This window comes from Prunus avium, chromosome 2, assembly GCF_965620075.1.
Source record: "Prunus avium chromosome 2, drPruAviu1.hap1.1, whole genome shotgun sequence".
In the NCBI taxonomy this organism is placed as follows: domain Eukaryota; kingdom Viridiplantae; phylum Streptophyta; class Magnoliopsida; order Rosales; family Rosaceae; genus Prunus; species Prunus avium.
The window spans coordinates 32715400-32732174 of NC_142285.1; the positions used below are offsets into that span (position 1 = coordinate 32715400).

Sequence of the window (16775 nt, forward strand, 5' to 3'; positions counted from 1 at the left end):
CTAAACACTAGGATTTGAACCCACGACCTCCGTGATAACGAATTACCACTCGAAGAATGCACAATATATACTTTCAGGTCTAGATTTAATGATTTGATTTATACTTTCAAGTCTAGATGCTTTCAGGTCTAGATCTAATAATTTAATAATTTGATATGTTATATTATCAGACGATTTTGAATGTATCAAGCTTAACCCCCGGGCTCAATTCAGCCTATTTTAGGTCCATATGTTTGTTGATTTATTTATTTATCTCTTAATTGTTTTTATATTTTCTTTTCATCTAGAAAGCGGCTTTCCACAAAGACTAGGAAATCCCTATCCGACGGTATTTCAGACTAACTAGAATGTCTGGCTAGCTAGATTATCTTTTTGACACTTCAACGAGTATGATAACTCCGGAAATGTAGGTCCTCTTTCTTGCTAATTAGAAAACAACAATATCCATGGTCGAAGGTCGGCAGTTGGCTCATCTTATTCGGGTCCCACCAATATTTAGAGCAAATAGATTAAGATTATTTTGAAGTATTTTTTTCCTGTGAAAGACAATTAAGTTCTTTCTTTTTAGTAAACAAAAATCACCAACGCTAAATGAAACTGCAAAATTAATTAGATTGTAAAACGGTATTTACCAATAGGTAAGGATAGCTAAATGAAACTAGACTAAATAAAAGTTGAAGAAAAACCATCACAAACCCAGCCATAAATAGGCATATTGGTTCCAATTATTCCTATAACAAATCCCTTTTGCTTAAAACAGCAACAGGAGGAAAATCAAACTAGTTAACTATCCTAGGAAGCAGGTGCCCGGTTTTCACTTTGGCCAGGAGGCGAAGATCCGAGGTTTGGTTGTGGCTCACCCGAGTTTTGGTTCGTCACCTCCTTTGGTATCACATCTGGCTCGCCAGGTATGAAACTGCCAACAACGACCTGACATGCTCAAAGATGGGAAGGTAAGATATACGCCCCAGGGTACGGTTTTTCAAAGCAAAAGTTATATGTCGATACTTGAAAGCTACATTTTTGTTGGTTATCTTTTATGCGCGTTGTCTAAAAGACCTTAAAAATCTTTCTCACATCCTAACAGCTCCTATCTTACAGAGGTGTAAACAGCACACGCGCCCGCACACACACACAATAAACAAATATGAGAAAAGCCTCACCTGGACATGACCGGCAGCAATCAAGGATCCACAAACAGCTCCACCTATAAAAGAACCATTAGGACCTGACAGAGAGACACTCAAGCCGCCGCTCATTGTTCCTCGATTGTCGTAGAACATAAACGATCCAGATAAATGAGCTATCTCAAATACACCCTACAAGAAAATTAGCAATAGATCTTAGAAAAACAGAAGTCCCCAATACGAACAAGACGAATTTCCCCACTGCATATTTTAGTACCATCATGATCAAAACAAAATTTCATACTGACTAACCATTTTATCAAAATCCAACCATTGACATTTACGCAAAAAGAAAGAAAAATACTCTACCAAAATAGGAATATCAGCTTTCCAGTCAAACCCAGTTAGTGAGTATACATTTGTGCTTACCAATGAATAGGATTTTTGTGCTCAAGCAAAGATGTAAAACACACACTCACACACACACACACCACAATATACATCTTGAAATGGAATGAGTGGCAGACCTCAAGTGTTACACTGCCTTCATCAGTATCAGGTCGACGCAGTCTAACATTGGAAACTGCTCCGTTTGCAGATATAATCCAAATGGCTCTTGGGCCTTGTTCAGCCACTGATATAATCTTGAATGTAAGATCCTTAAACCCAAGAAACAGAAGAGAACAAAGAAATAAGAGGGGGGTAAACAACATTAATTTAGTTTGAGATAGAGAAAAACAACCTAAGAAAGCAATAAACATTTCAAGTATAAGTATGAATAGAGTAAACACACAGTTTTTAAAATTTTCAGAAGCAACTTCTTGTCATCAATTTAGAGTAAGGATTTGAAACAAAAAATACTTGCAAAGAATTTAAGAGAGAGTACTCCATGAGCTAGAGTTCTGAAATCTCTAGAGGTTTAAAAAGACCCCTTCTTCCAAATAGAACCTCTGAGACCTAGATGAACTTGGTGATTTTTATTAATGTTCTTAAAAGTTTGAGGTGTGGACATCTCTCCAGAGAGCCCAACAAGTGGAACAATTGTCAACAAATTATTTTAGATTAATGTCTATACATTGAAATATTACTGATTTCATCGATCATACTAAATGTAATACTAAAATGCGGAAACTGATAATTAAACTCAAAAAGCAAGGGAACGCACACATGGTGGTGACCCACAGACACGTAGAATGTTTCTAAATAACGCAGAAAACTTTACCGTCACAGTTCTTGCTAATCCTTGTGATACTTTTCAACATTCGGTGAATTTTTATGGATCAACCAGGGTCAAATTCATGTCAAGGACAGACAGTGATCAAACCAGAAGTACAAATAAGAAAACTCTACAATCAGTAAATGACACTATATTTTACCTCACCAGGTTCGGCAGTGATGACATGGGGCGTATAATCTGTAGATGGAGTCACAATTACACTCCAGTCCCCTACAAAATAAAAATATGATTAGTGGGCACAAGATTCTTAGAAATTATCTGAATTAAAAAGAGAATTTTATAATTATTCATCTCCATAATGTTTGCAGTAAATTATGATGGAGTTGCTTTTCACGGTCAGTGGGCACAAGATTCTTAGAAATAATCGCAACCAATGTAATCACTCTCTTAATCTTGAAAAGAAGCCACTCAAGGTGATGTAAGCAAGACAAAATGGAAAAATTAATATGCACAAAAATTTCAGCTAAGAATTGAGTCTTCCCACACTTTGTGAGCAACCAACCAAAACTGGACAGACCAATTGAAATTACAATTTCAAAAGAAAACAAGAAAAGGAGTGATCATGAATGAAACCTTCAAGATGGGGCACATATGATATGGACTTATTTGACTCATCTCCCATCTGTTCCACCTCCTCTTCGCTGTTCAATGATCCCATTATTTATTCTCTCTGTCTAATTCCTTTAAACCCAAAAAATTTGGATTCAGAAGAAACAATTTTTATCTTGTGAGTATGTGAGACAGAACTAAGAAGATGATGAAACGGCACAATTGGGACTGGAACAAGAGGATCTCTATTTAAATTTGTGGGGAAAAGTACAAAAGGAAAGCACCCGTACACAAAAGGAAAGCATTTTACACAAGGAAACAAAAATATATTAGGGTGGCCAGTTTAGCATGGGGGCTGAATCTAGGGTGGCAATTTTTTACACTAATCAAACTCAAAACGAAGTTGGCTGGTTCGGTTTGGACCATACCTTGACATGAACATGAATATGACAGGAGCTGCTAACATAAATAACAAACAGATTGGGTTAGTATTGCATCATTCGACACAATTGATTAAATAGGTCGTGTTAGGGTTGACTAGTATTTGACAGATACACAGAACGATAAGACATGAACACAACCAGTTAACACGAATTTCAACCCCCTGGCTGAATGACAGGAGAAAGGGTGGTGGGGAGGGGTTTAGATTTCGGGGAAGAGGTTAAAATGAATTACTAAAACTTGATGAGGTTATAGGTTTAGGTTGATGAGGGGCATTGTTGGTACCTTGGGTAGCAAGTGAGGAGTATATAGTGAGCAATAAAGTGGCTAAAAGAAAACTGAGCGAGAAGAAGATGAAATGGAACGGTTGGGATTGGGACAAGAAGATCCTTGTTGAGATCTTTTTGGGGAAACAATACAAAAGGAAAGCTAGATAATGATGATCGGTTTATGGTGGGAGATGAACGATGGGTAAAGGGGGATGAGGTGAAGTCTTGATGGTGGTGTAGATAATAAAGGCAAATAGACTTTTGTGTGTAGGTGTCGAAATAAGTGGAAAAGCTTATATATCATAGCAATCCAAAAGAAAGAAAGGCATGCTGAGTGGATTTGGGCTATGATTAGCTGCTACACCTCAGATTTTCTGTGAAACAAATTTAGAAGTCCGAAAACTACGCTTTGTTACGTAGACTACACAAAAAACCTCTAGCAGTAGCCTATACAGCAAGAATAACATCCTACAATAGACCAAAGTTTGGCTGACACCTGATAGGAAGGCAATCTGGCAGTCCCATTGTGTGCATTAAACAAGAACTGCTAGAGGGTTAGAGTTTGATAAGCCCTGAATGAAATATTGAATTTTGTTCAAAACTATTTGGAGGTCAAACCAAAAAAGAAACAGAACTTCTCACAACTCCTATTATACTCTAAGATGCTGATATCCTCCTTAACTAAATCAGGACGAGCATCCTCTGTTGAAAATTATTGCTTCTTTTTAAGATCTAATGCTTTATTCAATTTCTACCATCTTAGAGTATCTTGTATGTCTCCTTTATGTACAGGAGGACCAATTTTACCTAATTGAGGCCACTTTTCTATTCATAGCACCACCAGCATTACACTTCCAAATTTGAACAAGAGCATCCATCCAATAAAGAACTACACAAACTGAGGACAAGTTCAAAAATCCATGAGTATTAACACAAAATCTTCTAAGTCTGAGAGGCAGTTCCACTATAAGAAAACAGAACAAACTATTAATGCTGATCAAAAGTGAATCCAAACCATCAAACTTTGCAATCGAGAACTCGTACCACATTTATTATATCTTATTTTTCTCACAAGAGCGCATAATTCTCAAACCAAAACAGCATGCTATAAGATGCAAATTGGTAAGTACTGAAATGGTTAAAACACTCACCACCCGATTCCATTGCTGGTGCCTCGCGCTGCTTGGCATTTGAACCATCAGACCGTCCCCTCCCCCTCCCTCTCCCCCTCCCCCTCCCCCTCGCCCTCCCCCTTCCCCTTACAGCAGAAGATAAGTTGCCGCCGGTACCCGGAGCAAGTGGTGAACCTGGCATTTGTGACATTGCCATTGTCACCGTCCCGCCGGGGCCATATTTCCTTGGTCTGCCCCGCTTCCTCTTCACAGTTGCCCCATCATCTCCCACATTCGTCTCTGCTACTTTTTCTGGAGGCATTCCTGCAACCTGGGTCGGGTCTTCGGTCTTTGGAGCCCCATGATAAGCCGATGGAGCTTCAGCTCTTACCACTGTAGCCCCATCAACTCCCACATTCGTCGCTGATACGCCTGCTACAGGCATTCCTGCAACCCGGGTAGGGTTTTCGGTATTCGGAGCCCCATGATAAGCCGATGGAGCTTCAGCTCCTCCCACCCTAACTCCTGAACTCATCCCTTCTTTTGCTTCCATGCTTAAACCAGCAATCAAACGAAACCTGAAAACCTATCTGCAACTGCCACAAAGAGGCCATGAAAAAGTAAGAAACAAAAAAACAAATGAAACAAACAGAATGAACAATTCAAAACAAAACCCCAAAGTTCATTTGGGAAGACGATGACTCAATATCTCCTTTGAGCTTTGGAGATCAAAAAACCAGCTGAAACAGAAACCACACTCAAAATTTCGTAAAAAATAAAACAACTGTGTCAAGTCAAAACACTATAATTTCGTCAAAAAAATTGACTGGAAAATGACTTCAGGCCCTACATTTTATAATAAAAATATATAAATACATATATATATATATATATATAATAGTAAATACAAAGCTTTTTTTTATCTTTCCAACATCTAAAACTTTGAACCGACAACCAAAAAGTTTTTATTTTCTTTAAATAAAAATTGGAAAAGACAAGATTTCAGGTGAAAAGTTAGCCTCTTTTTTTCAAACATTCAAAGATCAAGAAAACCAATAAAATATTAGTTGAAAAAAAATGAGAAAAATACAGTGAAGATCAAATCATGCAACTCAAAAACTGATAATAAGCACATACAAAACAAACAAAAAGATCAAAACTTCAAGCACAAAATCTAGAATTAAAAATTCAAAAATGCACCTGACATTTCAATTCTTACTCTCCTTGAGCAATCACTCAAATGCACACTTCACTCACTCAATGAAGAAAAAAATAAAAAGTACACAAGCAAATACGATTAAAAGAAAAGAAAACTACTGTTTGGCTTACGAGAAAATAAAAAAATTTGAAAACCGCAGCGGGGTTTTGAGGGAACTGTCCGAATTGTGAAATGCAAGAGAAAGATGGCGTGAGTGTAAATACTATTTATAATACAAAAATAAGGAAAAAAAGGAAAATACAAAAGATAAAAATATTTTTATGTATTTCAGTATTTGTTGCTATTTTGCTAAGTCCAATAAAATAAAATTTAGTGAAGGAAATTTTCACGTCCGGGACAAATTGGATGATAATTGGCTATTATGGTAAATATAATCACAGGCGTGTGCAATCAGAGGAAATGAAATAAATGCCTTCTTTTTTTTTTTTTCCATTTAAAGCTGGAAAGGTGGTCTAAGCAAATTGTTTGAGTGGTTGGATTTTTTTTTCTCTTTAAGAAAAAAAGTTTGACCGTTTAATATGCCCCTGGTTCAGAATTAAATTACGAAAAAGTCACTGAAAATGTAAAATGCAGATTGGATACCCTGGTGGAATTGGTGGTGATTACGTCACATGCCGGTGAGGGTGATATATCGGACGGTTAGAATCTATCTGATTGGATACGCTGGATGGCACGTGGATATGAGTGACCGAGGAAGCATATGAGCAGTGGAACCGCTAGGTAACTGCTGTAAATAAAACCAGGGGCCTTTTTCTAAGCCAATTGAATTTTGACTTGGTACAATAAATAGATTTTTAAATAAAAAAATTCTCCGAACCAGCGACAAATGAGTGGAAATAACAATTCTTCTTTTCTAATCATGATTTGGTATGAAAATGTGGCACACTAATAATTTATATATATATATATATATACAAGCAATCATATGTTCATAAGGGTTAAAATGGTATAGAAACTTCCTACTAAACGATAAGGTATAAAATGAACATGCAAACTCTACGTTCATAAGCATTGGTTAAAATGGTATAGAAACTTCCTACTAAACGATCAGGTATAAAATGAACATGCAAACTCTACGTTCATAAGCATTGGTTAGAGTGGTATGGTATTGAAACTTAATACCAACAACTCAAGTACAAAATGAGCATACAACTCGTACATTCCTAAGCATTGGTTAACATGATATGGAAACTTAATACTAAACAACTCGGATACAAAACAACATACAACTCATACGTTCGTAAGCATTGGTTAAAATGGTATGGAAACTTAATACCAAACAACTCGGATACATAATGAACCTACAACTCGTATGTTCATAAGAATGGTATGGAAATTTAATACCAAACAACTCAGGTACAAAATGAACCTACAACTCGTACGTTCATAACAATGGTATGAAAACTTAATACCAAATGAATTGGGTACAAAATGAATCTATAACTCATACATTCCTAAGTGTTTGTTAAAATAATATGGAAGCTTAATACCAAACAAACCAACAACTTGTACGTTCTTAAGCATTGGTTATGAAAACTTAATACCAAACAAATCGGGTACAAAACGATATAGAAATTTAATACCATGGACACAAAACACACATACAACTCGTAAATTCATAAGCAGTGGTTAAAATGGTATGGAATTGATAAGGTGAAAATAGAGATCTTTGTACATGTGTCTGCCATACCTTCCTCTACCGTTTAAAATGTCCTTCATATTATCCTCTGTGATGGTAAGGAAAATAAACAGTGAGTCCCTTATTTGGTAATAAGCTATGATAATGTATGAAAGGGTCGCAAGACATCATTTCTTTTGAAACTAATCAAATTGCGATGTGTCATGTTAAACTTGATTCTCTATGAAACATGGATATTATTTTGAGCCTAGTCGAATTGGACATTGATATTATTCTCATTTCTCTCCTCACCTTCCATACAAAGTGTATAACAACAGTTTGTTCTTGCTTGAAAAACGTAGCCAAAATGGGGCATTTTGGCTACAAGGGCATGTGGTGAAATTCAACTACTTTCTATTCAACAATCATAAGGCATGAAATACAAAGGCATGACCTTTCTATAAGGAAACATGCCTCCAGGACCCTTCAAAACGTAGTGTCAAATTCTTTTCATATTGCAGACCAATAGAGTTTATTCACTTACTACTCAGTTCATACCTAATTTCTAGTTTGTCAAACTTGCATCGTGACGATACGATTTAGCATGAATGAAACTAGCTCTCACCTCCTCAAACGAGTACTCAACAGGTTGACCAGATTTCTCAACCTTGTAAGCACCAGAAGTGAAAGGTGTAGCTGGCGTTGTGGCTGTCAGCATTTGAACCGACATCGTTTTAGGAGTGAGAGGCACTGGAATTGGCATTGTCTTTGGCGTTCTATTCTCTTCATCACCGACGAATACTGGCTTGGAAGGTGTCATGATTGGCATCTCACTGAAAAGATGTGCTGCTTGCATGTTTGTCTTCTGTTGTGTCTTCTGACCCTCTTGGAAATTTGCAATGTTGACCTTAGATGACACTTCAGATAAGACAGGAGAGAGGGGTTTCCGAATCAATGGCGAGTCCAATTCAAGAGCCTTTCCAGCACTGGATGGATGCTTCTTTACTGAATGACCAGAAATCTCTGAGATTCTCCTTCCTGCATTAAATTTATGACGACTCATAAACTGAGGCATACAATGATGTTGAATAAGTTGTGAAAAATGACTTAACAGGATATTTTCATCAGTATGTTTAGCCTAAAACACCTATCCAAAAAACCAGTCGCACCTACATTTTCCAATCATTGCACAATTTTAGACACCATTTTCATATAATACGAATAGTGCAAGTCTTCTTTTAAATTAAAAGAAAACAACAGCTCAAAGTTCGAAGCTAATGTTGAAAAATACCAGAGGACGGAGTGTCCACTCTGTATCGCTGGTGAGAGCTACTTCGATTCAGACAGTTACCCTTCTTAGTAGGGTGTACAAGAGGAGTAGCTTTTTCAAAATTTTGGTTTCGAATTAATGCCCCACCAAGGGACATTTTTCTATTGGAAGCTTTCTTTCCACTCTTGGATGGACTTCGCTTTGAGCCATAAAGTACTTCTTGCTCTGCTAGCACCTGCCCCTGAAATCTTTTCATATCCTAGGATAGAAAAGCAATATAAGAACCGGTTGAAGAGGAGCATGCTTTCAAATATATATATATAAAATATCTAATTAATACTCATGGAATAGGAGAAAGGTTAATACTCTCTGTCTTTGCTTTTCTTGCTCTTTCTCCTGCCTTAGGGTGCTGTACTCTGTGAGCATTGATAAAAGTCGGCCCTACATAACGCAACATATATCATGGAAAACAATTTTGATAATCAACAGAATGTGGATACGACCAACATATGGTTGGATAAAACTTCACCAAATCAAGGTTTGACGTAGATATTACTTACACCATCATATAAGAATTCAAGCCCTCTTTCTCTTTCCCAAGCCGTGGTTTTTGAAGTCAATGCTTCCACCAGTCCTGCCCCACATACAATTCAAAACAAAGAAACTTACAAAATAGAGCAAAGGGAAAAATGGTAGAATTTTTTAATTTTCCATAACACATAATTGTATCTCTTGCACTGCCATACCCTTCCTGGTTCATGGTGGTAGATTAATACTAATAGCTGCATGTAAGAAATTCTCACTCCTTCCCTCTATATTGCTATGTGAGTGGGTCATGTGCCATGAAACAACTGGTATTTTGATACACGATTGGAAAGGCATACAAGATTTCAACTCAAACACATACATCACTCCTTGTCTCCAAACTGTAATTTAAATGAATCACAGACTAATTACAACAGGTCATCGAAACGAGTTTTTACCAGGAATTTTGTTCACCAGGGCACGAGCTTTCTCTGCACGTTTCAAAGTAAGATGGGCACCTCTTCCTGCATTATAGCGATTATCATCCTGAAATCCGACAATACATTGGGGGAATGAAGTGAGATGGGGGAAAAATGAGCTACATCATCCATCTATCCATAAGCATTGTCCTTGTTCAAGAACTCAATACGTGATAGAGGCCAAGTTAATGCATTTACAGGCACTACATTATCCTGAATATTTCATCATTATTCCTTGGTAAAGAATTCCCCTTGTGGGAAATATATGGTGAATTTAAAAAGTATTTCTTTGATTAATCTGGAAAGATTTTTTTTTTATAACTGAAATAGAAAGGGCAATCTCAATATGGTAGATGGAAAAACAGATTGTTCCAGAGAGAATAGAATGTTCAACCCTGTTGTACTCCTCTAGCCAGCATTCTTCTTGACATGCGGCCAACCACTTCTCAAACTTTTCTAGTATTTCTTTCCTGCTTAAAGCTTCCTCTTTAGCCCTTGTGATTTGAAGCTCAATTTGCTCCAACAGACATGTAGGGTCCACAGTTCCTGAAAAACGCTAAAAGCTAATTAGAGGTCTTTGAATTTTCTTTTGCGATTTATAAATCAAATCGTAAGACTTCCACAAGAAAGGACATTCCTTAGACATCAGAAATTTATAATTCAGTGTGCTACCAAATGACTTTGATTAGGTAGTACTTCACCTTTAATAGGATGGCATTGCTAATATTTGTTGTAGTGATAAATAAACAGAAATATCAAGGGTAATAACAAAAGAAAAGAAATTACCAGACTCTAAAGCTTCATTTGAGTATTCCATTGCACTCAATGTTTCTGTGACCATGTGAGACTGCCTGCATATCTCCTCTAGTTCCAGCCTCTTTTTCTGAAAAATCTCTTTCAGTTTACTTGATTTGAGCTGCTGCAACCTTGACACTTCTTCCTCAACCTGCAGAAAGAAAGTTCGTAAATTTAGCCAAACATATTTCGGCTCGCCACAAGAACTTTGCAACAGAATAGATAGAAAATGCATAACAAAATATTTCCAGCTCGAAGTGCTCTAAATTAAAACTGACATACTCACATGATTTAGAAAGTCTGTAGAAAGCATGTTAGGCTCAGTGATTTCGGATTCTGAAGCAGCTATATGCCTAGTTACATTCTGAAATTTAGTTTGCTGCTCTATGGGTGTATCCATCAGATTCCACATCTCCAAAAGGGCACTTGCATGATTCTGAAGCTATTACAAATGCAAGGGTTAGAAAGGCTAACAGAAGGTAAGAGTGATAATAAAAATAAAGGTTGTGCAAAATGAAAAATACAAGAACTGCCTTACTGCCATACTTACTGTCTGCCATCTCTGTATCTTGACCTTTCTCAGCCTTTGTATCAAATTAGCCAAACTATCTACTGTGTTATTGGTTACATCTTTTTCTCCCTCAGAATCGTCCAAGGTGGGGTGGATTTCATGAATTGTGTGCTTAAAATCCATACCGAGAACCAAGCACAGTGAGTTTAGTATGTTCAGGTGGTCCATTACCAGATTCACACGGTTTCTCTGCAGGTGATATGAATAAACAAAAAAAATAGTCAAATGGCTCTGCCACTTCATTCCGAGGAAAAAGATCCAATCACTTCACATCTGAGTTTATCATCACAAAATCATCAAGGAAGTTGTGATAGATTGCACTAGACCAAACTCAATAGAAAAATGCCTCTTATTTTTTCTAATCTTCATCGTTACTCAGACACTGCTATCCCTGAATTACTGCTAAATCTCAGCATAACCACTGGTTTTTTCATGAAATAATTCAATAAACAAAAATGCAATGCAGAACTACTTCCAGCTATGCATGGATTCACCAGCAGTGACAACAAGAGTAAATGTGTTACAGAGTTTAACGAGGAAACAATACCTTCTCATCTTGATATTCAAGCAACTGTCTACGCAGTTCTTCTAGCCTCTTCAAGGACAAGTCGGTCTCTTCCACCACCATTTTGTACAGACTATCCTCTGTAGATCTGCATATTTGAATCGATATTTTCTGTAATTGATCTAAGACAACAAAGAATTCGTCCCTTCTTTCAACTTTCCGCATCTTCATGTCCTCCAGTTGTGGGATAATGGTTTCAAGCTTTTTCTTCAAACTTCCACTGGCATTTTGATCAAACTGTGGACAAGAAAAAAGATGTAAAGGTCCCCAACCAACTCAAATTTCTTCTTGGAAACAAAGAAAAGAGAGCAGAAATGCACAGGATCATGTCTTTAGTCTAGAGAAGACTTACATGTGGTGGTTGTTCACCCAGTGCAGAACATATGTCTACAAGCTCTGCTTCATAACTAGCAATTTCTTGCTGCAGTAGAACTTTACACTTTTTCGCATCATCAACTTTTGTCCTAAATACCTCCATACACTCTTGTTCGATCGTTAGAATCATTGTATCCCTTTCGACATCAGGCACTCCAACTTCATCCCATATTCTCTGATTTCAAAAAATATCAAAGTGAAGAAAAACACAAAAATAGAAATTCTACCATCCTGAATACAAAATAATGTCTAACAAAGTTGAACTTGAAAAACAAAGAGAAGCATAAAATGTTATTCATAATTAAATTGCTCATATTATAAAGGGAATTTAGAAAAACCTGCAGTTCCTGCAGCAAAAACTCAAACTTTGTTTCCAAATGCACAAACTGATTACTGCTACGCTGATTGAACATGGTGAAGCAACAACCTCACTGTAAATGGCAAAAAATTATGAGAATTCACAGCCAAACTAACAGCGTTTCTAATCAATCATCCAGTTATAATAAGAAGAAAAATCCGGAAAACAAATACAAAATAAAATTATAGGACCAGCTTTCACATGACCAAAAACACATTAACATTTGACAAGGGTGTTCAGAATCCAATCCAATCCAATTTAATCGGTTCATTGACGGATCTCTAAATTCAAAAACCTACATGATTAGTTCAAATGACGGTTTTCTTCATGAGTAAATCCAATGTAGTTGGTTTCCAATCTTCTTTGGTCTTACAGACATTTGAAATTATAGAAATTTTGAGTAAATCGTTTGATAAAATTAAGTTTGGCACATTGTATAACCAATACATTTTTCTTCAGCAACCAATCTTCATTACACACCAAAAAAGACATCTTCATTTCACGTCTAATTACAATTACATCATAACTTTTAATTGAAAATTTATGAAAATTCCAAACAGCGCGCATAAACAGATAAGCATAAAATGACATGTAATAAGCCCAGAAACTCAAATGACACGTCAACACAACTGACACATAAGCAAGCACAAAGACAAATAATAAGAACTAGTGACAATTTTCCATCCATCTTTTGTTTGTTTCCCGAGAAACTACCCAAAAATAGAAATACATAGAATCCAATTACAACTTTTGCTTCAAAAAAAGAAACGAAAACGCAAATTAAGTCAATGCTCTGAATTTGAGAGAGTGGAGTGTTGACAAGTCATGCATTTTCCCGGCCAGTTTTCCGGGGAAACAAACAGAGCACAAGGAAGAAAACGGACCTTACCGCTGTGGAACTTTCCAGTCGGTCAGATAAGATTTGAGAATGGCTCCAAGAAAATGCAAATGCGAAGCCCTAACAAGTGTGAAGCGTTCGTCTGAGTGTAACGCTTGAATTTTTGGCCGAGAGCGCGAGTTTCGCGTGCGAGAGAAGGAAGGAACGGAGCGTTATATTGGGAAGAGCAAAAGCAAATGGTAGGGTCTGGTTTCTAGACGTCGTCGTTTCGTGTTGTCCAGGCTGACGTGGCGGAACGGAGGATGTACTGATTGAAGAGGAGCGTTGGGGGACTGATTAGTGGGATTGCATGGGATATGTGGAACCAAATTTGGGCCCAAAAAGGAGTATATTTGAATTTCAAATTTTACAATTATTACATGGCTTTGCTGCAAATTATTATTTATTAATTGAAGACGAAGAAAAAGAAAAAAGTCACTCGAACATGAAATTTCTTTCGACGTTGAAATAAGAAATACTACTTTTATTATCTCGTAATTGCATCGAATTTAAATCATAGCTTCTATTTATATTTCTCTATTTCAAAACAATATCCAATTCTTAATGGAAAATCTAGTAGCATATTGTGTCTTTCTAAAAGCTGGTCCCAAAAAATTTAACTTGTAATGAAAGGCACACGTAGATAAATTGCCCCAATGAGTTCTAGCACACAATTCCAAAATGTTGTTTTTAAAAACTCGGACTTTAGAGTCAAGACATGGATCATAAACTCCAAGCTCGATTTGAGATTCGAGAACCATGACCGTAGCCCAATGTCACGGGACGAGCGTGCGACGCGGCGCGGCGGAAGCAGAACACAAATTTCGCTCGCACAAACGCTCCCGTGCGGCCCAGGATCCCTTCGAATCCCAGTCAGCCTTCTCCCCACTTCATGACTCTCACAACTCCGCGAGAGGTTCACCATCATGTGTCGTCTCCCATAGGCACCAAGCCCTATGGCTAGACAACGAGTCACACTTCCTTGTGACAACACAATCACCCCGCATCCGGCAACGAACCCTCGACGCCCATACATCAAGCGTTGCATAAGACACGTCAACTGCATCGACCACGTCGCATGCCAAACTCGTGGCTCGCTCATGTCCAAATCGAGACATGGAGATCCAACACACCATCGGTTTACCCACACTTCTGTCGGTCATCCGTTAGCAACCACGATAGCCCACATCCTCAAGCTATCCACGCAAGCTGTCACGCTCGCATGTCGCCCAAGCCTTGGCGACATATGTATTCCGAATGTCCCACATAACCATCTATGCTTTGCATGGGGTCGCAACCCATGCGTACCGGCATCCGAATATCTTCCTTCCATCTTGGACAAGGCCGAACCCAAGCCAAGTCCATCGAGTCTCGTCAAATGTCTCGCTAGCCGACGGCATAGCGAATGCCATACGTTGACCTCACTCTTTCCAACGATGCGCAATACGAACGGCCCCGCGTGTTCGTACTGTCCTCGGGAAGTCCTTTCCCTCGGAGACATAGATTATCCTTCAACAATCTCATGCCCGCCCTTATGACAACCTCCAATGTCATAAGGATGCTCGCTTAGTGCCACAAGGGTGTAAGCACCAGGGGTGGTGGAGAGCATGACACCATGTCACCCCCTGTATAGCATTTTATGCATTTAGCCTTCTGCCAGGAGGGAACATCACCTATGCACGAGGAGTCATAATTGGGCATAACTTCTTCGTACGAACTCCGAATGGCGAACCGTCAGTTGCATAGCGTGTATCTCGTCATTACGAACATCTTTCGTGTTCTGAGTTTCTTCAGGTTCCTCCCGTAACCTTCCGAAATACCCAAAATACCCCTCACACGCACAACCCGGCCAACACCAACCATTCTAGCTCTTAAGTCCTTGCCCCTTCCACACTTGGACTACCTCATAAGCGCATGGATGTCCCAACGGAGTCACGAAAGCACACGCTCAAGTGCGATCCGTGACACCAAGCACCCTAACTCCAGACCCAATACTTAACACTCATAACCGAGCCAAAAACTTGAGAACAAGATTCGGGATGCCGAAACTTAAGACTCAATACTCACGGACCAAACTCCATACCACATACCTTGGACCCATAACCTAAACATTTTTCATATCTTTTGGAACGAAAACCATTTTTGTATTTAATACCAAGAGTGTTGTTAAATATTGAAAATATTGATAATACAATCCATACTACAATCCCACGACATCAATCATTAATAACGAGCCCACCTCATTGCAAATCCCCCTTATAAATTAGATTAATTTAGAGTAGTATAAACTATCGCCTATGTATAGAATAAAAAATCATTAATAACCGAAGAAAACAAACCAATATGAGCGACTTAGTTAAGTATTAGCACACACAAAATGATAACAAAACCAAACTAACTGCAATTTACAATTCGGTGGCCAATTTGGCTTCTTTAGAAACATAGGAAGAAGAAGAAAAAAAACTAATGGCAAAGTGACTTGAGGACGAAAGGGCACGTGCTTCGTCCTCTAGATTTTTCTCGCAAGAAATGTTTAAAGAAAATTACGTAAATACCCTAGAAACCCTAATCGCCCATCATTTCATTTTCCTTTCCTATATATATGTATTTCCTTTTTTCACTTTCAAAACAAGTAGATCTTTCAGCTTGTCTAGATTTTCTCTCAATCTATCGCCGTCTCACTTTCAGATTTATGGATCTCTCACTCCTGAATTGTTTTCTCCACCCTCTGATAGCTTCAATCTCACTAAGAAAAGGTACGAAACTTCGAATTGTATACCGTATTTGAATGAATGATTTCATTAAATTAGATTTATTGAGGACTATTAATATACAATAATTGAATCTATATTGATTGTGTATAGATCTATTGATTTTTTTTTCCTTAGTTTGAGTTGCATATGTTTGTTAGATTGGAGTGTGGTGGATGATTTGAGATTTACTTCAATTTTGTTTGAATATTTGTTTTTGAAATTTGAGTTGACTTGAGTGTTACAACATGAAGTGCTTTGTTATAAGAATATTATAAACAAATTTTTATGTTTTTTGCATATTGTGCTTTTGTGACCTTCAAATCCAATTTGTGCTTTTTTTTTCAAACACTACATGTGGGATTTTGGCACTTGTATCCTAAAACTCACCCTAAATAGGGATTTGAATTTCTATTTGGTTCATGATTTGATTGTGATTGATTTTTACTTGTTAAAAATTAGGAATTTTATGTGCAAATTAGGTAAAGAGTGGAATTTATAAAATTGCAACAAAACGTTTCACCATAAATAAATGAGAGGGAATGAAGGACATTTTAGATTTGGAATAATGGTGGATTGCTTGGGTAATTGTCATTCTATCATACTTTTTTTTCTATGTGTGAGAGAAAGATTCGAAC

At 37.6% G+C, this 16775-nt stretch overlaps 2 protein-coding genes across 5 annotated transcripts; both read right to left on the reverse strand.

The window, feature by feature from the left end:
- Positions 1–592: 592 nt before the first annotated feature.
- LOC110766469 (AT-hook motif nuclear-localized protein 7-like) lies at positions 593–4844 on the reverse strand. 2 transcript variants are annotated; one of them, XM_088247977.1, is made up of 6 exons: positions 4775–4801; positions 2938–3045; positions 2504–2574; positions 1655–1786; positions 1164–1319; positions 593–930 (listed from the first exon to the last, which is right to left on the reverse strand). In XM_088247977.1, the coding sequence occupies exons 2-6, from the start codon at positions 3020–3022 to the stop codon at positions 793–795; spliced, it is 582 nt and encodes a 193-aa protein (XP_088104103.1). In that variant the 5' UTR covers positions 3023–3045; positions 4775–4801; the 3' UTR covers positions 593–792. The 2 variants fall into 2 exon arrangements, with proteins under 2 accessions (XP_088104103.1, XP_021825502.1); XM_021969810.2 differs by lacking the exon at positions 2938–3045 and having other exon boundaries at positions 4775–4844.
- A 2544-nt stretch (positions 4845–7388) lies between these two features.
- Positions 7389–13724, reverse strand: MAP65-4 (microtubule-associated protein 65-4). 3 transcript variants are annotated; one of them, XM_088248038.1, is made up of 14 exons: positions 13395–13723; positions 12491–12583; positions 12130–12327; positions 11760–12014; positions 11192–11401; positions 10928–11083; positions 10633–10792; positions 10241–10392; positions 9826–9913; positions 9403–9476; positions 9209–9283; positions 8864–9101; positions 8198–8610; positions 7389–7681 (listed from the first exon to the last, which is right to left on the reverse strand). In XM_088248038.1, the coding sequence occupies exons 2-14, from the start codon at positions 12563–12565 to the stop codon at positions 7670–7672; spliced, it is 2106 nt and encodes a 701-aa protein (XP_088104164.1). In that variant the 5' UTR covers positions 12566–12583; positions 13395–13723; the 3' UTR covers positions 7389–7669. The 3 variants fall into 3 exon arrangements, with proteins under 3 accessions (XP_088104164.1, XP_021825483.1, XP_021825480.1); XM_021969791.2 differs by lacking the exon at positions 7389–7681 and having other exon boundaries at positions 7740–8610; positions 13400–13724; XM_021969788.2 differs by lacking the exon at positions 7389–7681 and having other exon boundaries at positions 7741–8610.
- Between the last annotated feature and the right edge of the window lie 3051 nt (positions 13725–16775).